Below are 12,500 nucleotides of genomic sequence, written 5' to 3' on the forward strand. Positions count from 1 at the left end.
GGTGGGGATGTTGATGGTCATAGTGATGGCTAAGTGGTCAGAGAGGGTGAGGTCAGAGCCAGAGAGATGGTGCAAAATTAATCCAGTGGAGCAGACAAGGTCCAAAATGTGACCACGGATATGCGTAGGAAAGTTGACATGTTGAGTGAGGTTAAAGCAGGTGAGTAAATCAGTGAAGTCAGTGGTTATTGTGGAGTCAGTGGAGTCCATGTGGATATTGAAATCACCAAGGAGGAAGATTGAGGGGGAGAGGGAACATAGCTGGGTCAGAAAGTAGGAGAAGTCAGACAGGAATAATGGGTGTGGTTTGGGAGGGCGGTAGACGACAGCCATGACTGACTGCGTGCGACCAGAGAGTTTAAAAGCCAGGTGTTCAAAGGATGAGGATGAGGCGATGGGGATGAGGCTGGTCCTGATGTCTTGACGGTGGATAACGGCAATTCCACCACCTCGGCCCTCCGAGCGTGGTTTATTGACGTAGGAATATCCATTGGGTGTGGTGAGGTTGAGCGTGTAGTAGTCCAGGGTTGTTGCCAGGTTTCGGTGAGACAGAGAAAGTCCAGTTTGTTATCCAGGATGTAGTCGTTGAGGATGAGGCATTTGTTCTTGAGGGACCGGGTGTTGAACAGGGTGAGCTTGATGTTGTTTTGAACAGCAGGGATGAATTCAGGTGATTTAGCCAGGGTTCGCAGGCAGGAGGTGCGATTTTGTGCGTTGCCGTGACTAGGTGCGCTGGGACGATGAGTGGGAGTGCGCTGAGTCGACCAGAGGACGGGGATGGAGTGACCTGATTGTACATATACAAACTTACGACCGGAGCCACGGTGAATGTACCTGGGTCGTCGGAGGAGTCCATTTGATTTGATGGCAGAGATGCATGATGGGGTGGAGTGGGTATTGAGCAGAAGGAGCCTTGCGGCGGAGTACCGCAGAGCCATGCCAGGCAGGAGCGGAGAGGCGAGCACGAGGCCAAGGTTGAGGAGGTGAAACAATGGTCCCAACCTACGGGAGCGGGCCCGAGGAAACGAAGGAGCCAGGTAGGTGAAGCCACCCAAAATATATATATATTTTGTTACGGGACCGCGGCGAGGATGTTGTTTGCCGAGCGGATGGCCGCCGCGCCCGAACAGTTACCCCGACTAACCCGATTCCTGAACGTTGGCCGAATCGCGCCACAGATATTCAATGGGGAAAAGACTAAAACGAAGGATGTAAATAAGAAAGAAAGACAAAAAGGGTAAGGAATACAAATATAATTTATTTACTATTTACACAATTGAAAGAAACCAAGGAAGAAGGAAGGATAAGAAAATAAAATACAGAAGAGGAAAGGTGACACAGTGAAAATTGCTAGCTTATCTAAACAGTCTAAATTAACCCAGGGACAGAACAAACAAAGACGGACTCACACGAATGGGGAATGGAGGCAGGAACGATTGGCTGGACCGGGAGGAAGGTTCAGCTCGGACCACAAGCTGGAAGGCTTGGCAGGGCGCACAGCAAGCCGGGCCTCGTCAGGCTGGGAGCGAGCAGGGTGACGTCGTGCACTTCTCTCAAGGCTTCCCCCCCGCGCTTCTCTCGCGCACTTGTGTTAAAGGCTTCCCCCGCGCTTCTGTCGCACTTGTCTCAAGGCTTCCTTCTCGCTTCTCTTCCCTCCTTGCGCACTTCTTCTCCGAAGCTCGTCTCTTTGCAGAACTCAGAACTCATCTGAGGTGGGGGCGTCTCCCATGGGTTATATATAGCCCCACCCGTGAACCTTTTCGAACTTCCCCGATCGCTCTTCCTCCGCCCTCTCAAACCAAACCCCTCGTGCTTGGTTGGTTGTTCGGGGCTGGCTCACTCCTCCCCTCTATGACGAGGTGGAGACACCCCCCCCTTCTTCTCCGAGCCGGAGCACATGGCAATGGTGGCGAATGCAGTTGGCAATCGAGGCTTTGGGAATGTGGCTTTGGGAATGAAAGGGGATATATCTATTTGAATTCGGTGCAATGGAGTGTCAATTAATGGAAGACAAGGCCTTACCCTACTACACAGAATAAGGAAATAACTGTCAACAAGGGGGAAATCTATGATTGGCTAACGTGAGTGCTTATGAAATAACTACGGAACGACCTTTGACCTTTATACACAACTGGAGGCAGGAGGGTCCAGAATAAAGCAATCAAAAAAAAAACACAATCCTCATATCCACAACTATATATATATATATATATATATATATACACACACACACACACACACACACACACACACACACACACACACACACACACACACACACACACACACACACACACAATGTATCTGGACATACACAACAGCAGGTGCAGCAGCATTCACATCCCTGGTGCTCCACAATGCAGTGCTCCCTGTTGGCACATGGCATGCTGACACTAAGGCCCCAGTCACACCGGGCCTGTGACCAGGTTACGACCTAGCTGCGACCGAAAAATGTTGGAAGCACGGGCAAATCGTAGAAAGCGCGCGCGACTGGTCGCAGAGGTCGTGGGTGATCGCCAGAGCAAAATCAGTCGCAGCAAGGTCGATGTTGATGTTCAAAACTTCTGGCCTGCGATTCCAAATCGTAAGAGGTCGCAGACAGGTCTTACATGGTCGTACCACCAGTCACGCATGGACGCACCACCAGTCATGCATGATCGCGGGTCATAGTCGCACGAGTAGTCAAGTCAAGTAGTAGTCAAGTAGTAAGGTCAAGTAGTCAAGTAGTAAGGTCGTGCTACTGGTCCTGCCACCTGACGATTGGTGGTGCCACCTGTCGTACGACCTCACGATCGGTAGTGCGACCAGTCACGACCTGTCCCGACTGGTTGCACGACCTTACAATTGGTGGTACCACCAGTCTTTAGCTCGCAGCTCGCAGTCTTTAGCTCGCCAAGGCTGTGCGCGTTTACTTCAAGCACTACTACAACAACGTCGGCAGTGTCCCATGGCAGGATAACATGATCTACGAACTGTTGTGTGAATGTTGGAATGTTGATATTTTTTTTGAGATATGTGTATCATATTGTTGCGGATCTTGCCGCCGGCCTTCTCCTCTTACCAAGGGGGGATTAGTCCCCTTGTCTTTGACTGGCCGACGGGACCCGGGACCTATGACGTCCTTCCCGAACTGCGCGAAATAGGGTCTTAGGACTAGAATCACTATTACCTAATTACTCGCGCTGCCCTGAAATGAGGAAATAAGCCCCGCACGAATCACGCATGTTGAGACGCCGAGCGGTGCGTACACGCGATCCGTGCTGTTTCGTTGGTGACCCCGGTTCTAGCGATCTTATTCGTGCCATGCTTAGCCAATGGAGAAATCACAAAGGCGATCGAATTGGGAAGAAAGGAATAACAAGGTTTATTTACACTATACAGGGATTCCAGAAAAAGGGGACACAGTGCAGCCTTAAAACAGTCTTAACTTAATCCCCAGGACAAACGAGCCCATCTCACACACAGACACACTCACACGGGGCTTGCAGCTGCAGGATGATGGTCCGCGTCCAGGGATGGCTCTCGTGCAGCTCCCTCCGTCCGGTCTCCGGTTCGTCCCATGCAGATGGTAAGTAGAGGGGCAGGAGCTCTCCGCGTGTCGTTGGGCGCACAAGGGTTAATACGGGGCGATTTGGTAGGGAGCGGACTTCGGCGGTTAGCGGTGATCACTGGCGGCTATTGCCGCGTTTACTTGCGTGGCTGAGGTAGGCGCTATTCGCCACCGGCGCGTCTGGTTGCAGCCGTGTGCTCAACGCCTCTTCTTCCTCTCCTCTGGCGCGTACGTTATACTGAGATATAGTGCAATGCCTCCAAAGCGAGCGCTGCGAATCACGTTCTTCACAGTCCTCTTGATTAACAAGTCCTCTCACGTGCGCTCTCCCCTTATGAGTCCTCTCGTGCAAATCAGTCCTTTACAACGAGTCCTCCTCATAAGTCCTTTTTATCACGCCCTTTCCCAACGAGTCCTTTCGAGGGCTTTGTGCAATCACTTACTGTATATAGGTACGCCCCGCGAACCTTCTCACACTCACCAGACGCGCCTCTCCACGCCCCCTCACGCCATGCCGTTGGAGCCCTGGTTGGCTGGTGGCTCTTCCCGTCATCGCCTTGACGCCGCCCCACCCCGACCCCGCGCTCCTCCTTCTTAGGCCTACCTCGTGTTACTTGACTAGTGAGCGAGCAAAGGGCAGCAAATGCTGTGGGCAGCCAAAGCGTAACAAATGCTACGGGCAGCCAAAGCGTAACAAATGCTGCAGGCAGCCAAATGGGGCGCGGGATCAATTATGCCCATAGAGGTGGAATTGAAGGGTGGACGCAAAATTAATGGGACCTAAACTCATGTCTTTACACAACGCAGATATCAATAGGGGAAATGGCCTATACTTACACATACTATAACATAACTAACACTACAAGGTGGCCTACGTGTTGCTCGTGGAATAACTATGGGGGCAACCCTTTAACCTTTAATGACCAATGTGTGCAAATCTCAAAACCGTAGCAATATATTATATGCTATGTGTATGATCTATTTTTGCATATCTATTTTGCAATGAACTTGTACAATAAACATGCTATTTCATGGTATGTCAGGAGAAAAAGTAATAATTAGTTGTCTTTATTGTGTGTGTATGGTCTGAGTAATAAATGACTGGTTTATATTACAATGGAAAAAATTATTATTTTAAATACAAATTAAATCAATACATGTATACACAAACAAAGTTCTTTGTCAAAGTAAAATCTTTAACACAATAAAGTAATGTGCAGAACTAAGCTGCCAGGCCACAGCTCCCTTCTTGGGAGGCATAGCGAATTATAGTTTCAGTTGAAAAGTTCGACGAAGTTTACTCCTTGAGAGGTAGGTGACTACTGATGCTGACGCACGATCGCGAGCCTTTCGATCTGATCGAGCGACCCATCTCACAACTGGCTGCGACTTGCTGTGATTGGCTGCGATTGATTGTGCGAGTGGTCGCAGGTCGCCACGATTGATCGTACGATCGGTCGCTGATCGCCACCACTAGTCGCACGATTACCTACGATTTATCTTGGATCGATCTTCTCCAATCGTTGGTGATTGCACGACCACGCGTACCACCAATCGTACGATGACCTAACACCAGTCTTAAGAGCGATCGCAAATGGAGATCGTAGCAAACATTGCCGATTGGTCGTACCTCGGCCAAATTGCCACCAATCGCACGATCCAGAAAACGTACGATCCAGTGTGACTGAGGCTTAACTCAAAGCTTTATTGTGGCTGATGATCTGCTTTGCTTGGCCTTGCGTATGTTACATCCCTTTTTTATATTTTATTGTTATACGAGGTTAGTATGGGTATGCTAGTCGTTCCATCTGTTGCCATCCCTTATAGTTAACCCTTTAACAACAAAAGAAAAGGAGGGGGCGTTTTTAGTTCATACCTCTGGCCAAATTGCCTGCATAGTTTGAGTGCAGGGTTGACCACCTTGACTCTTTAGGTCTTGCTCTTCCTGATCTGGAACTTGCCTCAGCAACTTAATGAGATTCTTACAGCAGATCAGGTCAGATAAGATAAAAATGCAGAACAGCTGTTGTTTTGTTTGTTTTTCTCAGGCAGTACAATCGCAGCCATTTTGAATGTAAATTTCAAAATTCAAATCGGGACAAAACGTTCTGCACTTCCAAGGAACACACTGGATCCTCCATCAACTGTTCTGATACTGCGGCATGAGAATTCGCTTGTACTGTACCTTTTGCCTTGGGATGTTTCACACTCCCAAGTAAAATGGGAAGTTGGTCTGGCATGTGCCGAGGAGAATAGGTCGTTCAATTATTCACACCGACGTGACTTTACTTGTTAAAGCAAAATCCAATTTAAAGGAGTCATCTCACAGATATTTGAAGTCATTTCATGTCAGCTGTTGCAAAGCTTTATGTCCATCGACCTCCTTCGAGTCAACATTTTGTTATTTATTCTTCCTTGATATCCATATCATCACTGATGCGCAGACAAAATAATGTTTCTTGCATATGAGGCAGATGGACAAGACTTCCTGAGGCTTGGCTGAGGTGGTGCACCAGTAGAAACAGGTTTAAAGTGTATTCCCCCCCCCCCCCCCCCAAAAAGAATATATTGCCAAGGTATACTTACAATTGTAGTTTGCAATCTGGATTGCTCTTTACCTCTTCTGATTCCTTCTGATGACTCCAATGCAGTATTTGGTTTTCCGTTTCATTGGACTGCTGGTGTTGCATTGCCAGCAGTGGGTGCCATATCTTGGAGCACAGCGTTTGCTTTCAGGTTGCAAGAGCTAATTGTATCTCTCAAAGAATATGTCATTGCGTGCTGTACAACAATCCAAATTCTCCGCCTTGAGGTTGTCCGTATAGATTGCACAACCCACGACAGGTTGCTGAGTGCTTAGGTGGCGGACGGGCGAAACAATCTTCTTCGGTTCCTGAGTTAAATTTCCTTGCTTCCTTGTTATTGGGAATATTAGCACCGGAGGAAATTCCTCGCATCGGATGGTTGAGCTCCAGTGGGGGGAAAGGCAAAGAGATGAGCGGTTTGATGATCACCTGCATGTGCTGATTCATTTTGACGTCTCGTCTTGTTTTTGCAGCCAAGGGCCCTATTTCGAGCACAGCGATCGCATTGATTGGTGTGTCGGTTTCGATGGTGTTGGTTATCTTTGGCTGCATACTCTTATGGAGGTAAGTTTAACACAATAAAAAGTTAACGACACAAAACCTTTCAAATTGAAAGACAGTGGTTCTAGTGAAAGTTGCACTTTTTACACAAGAGATGGGAACCCAGATGCTGGCAGAGTATTTCTGACAGTTATTCATCAATATCCATCACTTGCGTACTGCTGTCCTGGTTATAGGGTCTTCCACAGTTCACTCCAATGTTCGAGAGACATTCAGCCAGCTTGATGTTAGGATGTTCATTTACCCAGACCTCTTCACGGACCTACCGAAACATTGCATTGTGCTCGATCTGCGATTAATATGGGGGAAATGCTTTTTAACGTTTTAGAATTATTTTTTTTGCATTTTACTTTCTTGTCAGCTGAAAATTTTGATATAATATGCTCCCTTTTTTTTTTTTTTTTTCTTTTTGTATGCAAGATCGAGGCTCGTGTAAGAACTAACATCAATCGCAAAAAAAAAACGGATACACAAAACATACAATAAAGGAGCGGGAGACAAGATGGGGAGAGAGAGGGAAGCACACAAGCACAACAGCAGAGAACAGGGACATCGGAAGATCTGTGAGAAGGAGAGGGCTTGGGGGGATGAGGCCTGGGAAGGCGGGGGAGGGGAGAGGGGGGAGGGGCAGAGGTATAAAACACATGGACACCTGCTAGAACTTCCAGGAAAGAAGTCGGCATTTCAAAAAAAGTGGATCTGGGGATCAATTAACGGGGGTAGAAGCGATCAAAGTTTTGGATGGGGGAACATAAGAGATGGTGGTGAACAGCTGTTTTAAAGACCTGGAGGGAGGAGTGGGATTGAAGAGATTGAGGGACTTTGTTCCAGAAGCACGAGAAAAGCGGAATGAAGGAGTGAAGGTGAGCAGAGAGTCTTGATTTTGCAATTTCACCAGAAGAGGGTTGCTGGCAGATCTTGTGCGACTGTAGGAATATTTGGGGACAGAGCACAGATAGAGCTGGGGGAGCTAGGCCAGACAGGAGTCGGTAGGAGACAGAAAGACCACCTACCTACCTACCTACCTACCTGTGGTGAGTAAGTGAAAGGCCCTCCGAGTTAGCTTCATCGTAGGAGATTCCATGATCCTGAAAGCTTTGGTTTCAACAGCGTTAAGACGAGCGAGGTGTGAGACAGGAGCACCGGCCCAGAGGGGGAGAGCAGTATTCCATTGAGCTGCAGATGAAAGCCTTGTATGTGGTGAGAAGCTGAGGTGTGCCAAGGAAGGACTTTGCACGACGGGGGATGCCCAGTCGGCGACTGGCTTTGGAGGCCAGCTTGGAAATATGGTTTTCCCAGAAAGACCATGGCAGATAGTGAGACCAAAAGCTTGAGTGACAGAACTTCTTGGAGAGGATTGTTCAGAAAGTAGATGGGAGGGGTTGTCCAGTCGGTCTTTTCTGAGAGACATAGTGAGAGTGTGAGATTTGACAGGATTGAAAGACATGTTACACTTGTTTGACCAGTTTGTGATTTTGTCAGGTCTGCAGAGAGCGAGGAGGCTGGCAGACTGCCGATCTGAGGGATGAGGAATGGAACGGCAGAGAGTGGAATCATCAGCAAAATGACAGAGAGGATTTTCCAGAGAGTCGGAGAGATCATTGATGAAGACCAGAAATAGCACATGGCCCAAAACACTGCCTTGGGGAACTCCAGCCTGAACAGGCTCCAGCCTGAACAGGCCTTGGGGAACTCCAGCCTCCAGCCTTTCAAATTCCAGGGTAAGGGGAGATGAGAGACCCATTCAACGCTACACGTTGATTATGACCATCGAGGAAGTCTGCAAGCCAAGCGTGGAGATTTCCATGGATACCATGGGAGGAGAGTTTGGTGAGCAGAGCGGGGTGCCAGACCGTTTCGAAGGCAGGAGATATGTCAAGGGAGACAGCTCTAATTTCCTGTTTGACATTGAGGACCCCCATCCATTGTTGAGACGGCAGAAGCAGCATGGCCAGAGTAGAGTGACCTGGTCTGAATCCAAATTGATGATCGGAGATCAAGCCATTGGATCAAGTTTTGGGTTAGAGTACACGTCCCAAGTTGTTTCAATGTTTTTTTTGTTGTTGTTTTTTTTAACCTTTTATATATATAAAAATGGCACATTCAAAATAGTGAATAATCTCACAATTTGGATAGGCAGCTCCATTTGATTTAATGTTTTTATGTTTGACCAATGATAATCAAAAAAAAATCTGTCTTTTGACAAGTGGTCTGGCGTAAGCCTCTGGGTCGGAGGTGATCCTCTGGTCTGTGCATGTGCAGGATTTGCATCCATAAGAGTCCAAGGTAGTGCTCCTCACTCTCCACATGGTTGAAAATATATGTATGTGTATGGGTATATGTATATGTATATATATAGCTCGGATATATATTGTTACAGATACGACTTTGATGGTATGGTGGGCCGAGCGGGATGGCCGCCGTATCCGTACAAGTTACCCCGATTGCACCCGGGGTTGACTAATCGCGCTATGCTGGCTCAATAAGAAAAAGAAGACACCCGGCTGGATTACAATCACACAATACGACACCAGGGATACGGTTCTCAAAGGTTGTTATTACAATTGCGGAAGGTTTAGATTACAGGGACAAGAGGGAAACATAGGAAGGTGGGCACTTAAACACACTTATATTATCCCCGGACAGACGACAGGTAAACGCGGGACAAGGCTCACTCACACGGGGTTTGATGGCCAGGAAAGCGGGTAGCGATCGCTCCAGGTGCACCTGTGCTCAGGGCAGGATCACGTACGGTGGTGTCCAGAGATGCGTGAAGGTATCACAGCGCTTGTGGGTCGCGACTTTGGTCTCAAGCTGGGGAGGTCGCTCAGCGCTCGGGAGGGTGGCGTCTTTTCCTTCCAAGCTCGGGGCGCATCTGACGTCACGTCCGGCGCGGGGCCGCGTATATCCGGCGGGGAGTCACGCCCTCGCTCGTTAGCTCCGCCCCATATGGCATCGGCCCATGGCTTCTCATTGGGTGCGGGGGTTACCGGCTCCGCCCTTGACGAGGGGCCGACAGGGAGCCCCCTTCTGGGTAACCCCGTCGAGCACATGTTCAATGGCGGCCAACCGAGCCGGAGTGAGGACGCAAAGCCGCTGTTGTTGTGGTTGTTGTTGGAGCTTGAGATGATGGGAAGAGATGCGGGGAGGTATGGGAAGGTCCTAAACTCCTACTGGTGCCATATCATCACATTCTGGTGCAACGAAGAGTCATAATTAATGGAAACAAGTCCTTAACTGACATAGATTAAGAATAACTAGCAAGATGTCCTATAATTGTCTACGTGTGGTGCGGGGGACCTGGGCACGACATTTAATGGGGGAATGAAGGGGAAGATCGGCTCTAATGGGTGTTGTTTACAGACAATGGGACTAGGGAATGGGGTAAGGGGAGAGTTGGGGAGTATCGGAGAAGATAGGGGAATATTTACAAGCGGATATGGAGGTCAAATTCCATATTCGCAACATTGCACCCTTCTCTACCCTCGGGGCGTCCCGACCCGATAAATTTTTACCTACTTTAGTGTGGCACGCAATGTAGTTCCCTCTACTATTAACTCTACCCTGAGTGCGACAGTTTTATAGATATTCACAAATGAGTAAATATGTCCCCCTGCGACGTTGCACCCTTCTCCTCTCAGAAACACACCCACAGGATAACCGAATCCGGAAAGAATCCTCAAACTAAACATACAGCCGGTAGGGAGCATTATTTACAAGACTACGCTGATATTTACACTACGATCCAGGACCTGTCTTTGGAGGAACACATGCAGATGTTATGCATAGAGAGAGCGCGCTTGCCAACATCGATACACCAACCCACGAGTGCTCTGTGGCCGACGGCCTTTAATAACGTGCAGAGCACCCTTTCCCGAGCATCAACAGCACCACCCCACCACCAATCGGTGCAGTCACCATTGTTCATTGGAATAAAAATAACTTCAACAACCCCTAACCCTGCAGGTGTCTCTTGCTCTTCTTGTGGTGCACTTGGTGTTACTTATTAGTGGTTCACCTGTATGGCATAGGTGCCCCGTTGACCCATAGGTCCATCCCCGGGTGGTGCTTGGCCGCAAAAGAACTACGGTCCATTGTGGGTGGCCACCAACATTGCGGTCCATATGGTGTATCGATCCAGGCAACAAGCAGCGAAAGTGCAGGCCCACAACTGCGTAGCCAGCACCTCTCTCTCCTCTCTCTCTACCCCAAAGCCAGATCCTCGGAGGTGGGAGACAAAAGAAGAAACAAGTGAGTAAGGTGGTAAGGGCGCAAAAGTGCACACAATATAAGGTAATGCACACTGGGGGCACATGGGAACCAGGTGAGACAGGTACGTTCCTATCGTACGCCCCCCCCCACCAGGTAACCTACATGGCCCCTCCCTTACCCCTTACTGTATCCACACAACACAACACTACCCATAAACATCTACTTTACAAATCAACAAACATCCCTACTGTCTTCCCCGTTCCTCCCATAAACCAAATTCGTCTTCTCTCCCTCCTAACCAATCAAATTTGCCATTTCCAACTCAACATCAAAATTTGCCATCACCAATTCATCATCAGTCCCTCCTAAGGAGGGAGAGATGGAATCACCCCAATGTCTCATCCACGTCGTGATGCGTCTCACCAATCCTCACAGCAATTCTCATTTCTGCGACACAAACAAAGAAAACACAGGTGTGGAGTCATCATCATCACCACAGGTAAGTGGCTGCGTATGGTGCGACAGGTTCATCAATCCTAACTATCTTCTAAATGACTTTAACAACTTTACACTACCCGGGGTCTTTCTCCGGCCAAACCATTGGCCCTCTTACACTATGGGTTCTAAAAACCAATTCCCATTGGCCAAACTGTGGTGCTCTTCAATTTGGGGTCTCACTCCCCCCGATTCATCTCCCGGTGCCCTCGCACAATTTCTGGGCTGCGACGTGTACCTCTCCCAGCGGGTCTACCCACCTGCACACCTCCACCACTGCAGTTGCCACCCGAGCTTACCTAGCTCCTCACCCTAACCTAACTAACTGGGGCAGGCCCTCTGGCACTCTCCCCACTCGGTGCCCTCTCTGGCACTGGGCTACCCGGGTCCGTCCTCCGGATCCTCGGGCCCCATCCACAACGCTACCGGCTCCCAGAGCCCACCTGCGGCCTCACCTGGCCGACATCCTCACAGTGGTGGAGTGCCCAACCAACTACACACACTAACAGGCTACACGCCCAGCCATTTCCACAACACCAACGCACCCATCCACATACCATTCTGTCACCCGCACCACAGATGCCAATATCCAACTACAATTTACCTGTACCCTCTACCTAACACTTACACTACCCGCCCCGGGTATCCGTGATGGGGGTCCACTCTTCCCCCATTCACACCTTTGCACCATCCACTCCACTCCACAATTTCCACCATTCTCACTCCACTACCATCCATTCCACTACTCCATACCATTTATTCCATACAACCACATACACCTGTTGTTGCACACCTGTGCAATCCTACCTGGTGCCACCTGCACCCTCCTCCTCTTCCTGGACCAGTTGGTCAACACAACACACAATCACCACTACTCCCTCATACACTGCTCCACACACCTGTTCAGTTGCACACCTGTGCAATCACACCTGTCCAATTCTCACCTGTTCAATCCTCACACACACGGCATCATCTCAGCTAACTACTCCCTTCTGAAACTTGCGCTTCCCAGTCGTCCCTTTAAACTATTGCGCTCCCACGTCATTATCATCCACACTAATCTACCTGCGTCCCCACTACAGGTATCAGTCACTAAC

At 49.0% G+C, this 12,500-nt stretch overlaps 1 protein-coding gene and 1 long non-coding RNA gene across 3 annotated transcripts in view; one reads left to right on the forward strand and one right to left on the reverse strand.

The window, feature by feature from the left end:
• Nucleotides 1-12,500, forward strand: part of LOC137426970 (guanylyl cyclase C) — a 445,743-nt gene that overhangs the window by 128,119 nt on the left and 305,124 nt on the right. For both annotated transcript variants that reach the window (XR_013623586.1, XM_078778805.1), the window contains exon 11: nt 6,609-6,699. Coding sequence is in view for 1 of the 2 variants with exons in the window: in XM_078778805.1 (XP_078634931.1) it covers nt 6,609-6,699 (91 nt within the window). In the remaining variant the exon portion in view is untranslated. The remainder of the gene's footprint in view (nt 1-6,608; nt 6,700-12,500) is intronic.
• LOC144892388 (uncharacterized) overlaps nt 1-12,500 on the reverse strand; it is a 229,959-nt gene that overhangs the window by 31,987 nt on the left and 185,472 nt on the right. The window lies entirely within an intron of this gene.

Source organism: Myxine glutinosa, chromosome 5, assembly GCF_964187855.1.
Source record: "Myxine glutinosa chromosome 5, kmMyxGlut1.1, whole genome shotgun sequence".
NCBI lineage: Eukaryota > Metazoa > Chordata > Myxini > Myxiniformes > Myxinidae > Myxine > Myxine glutinosa.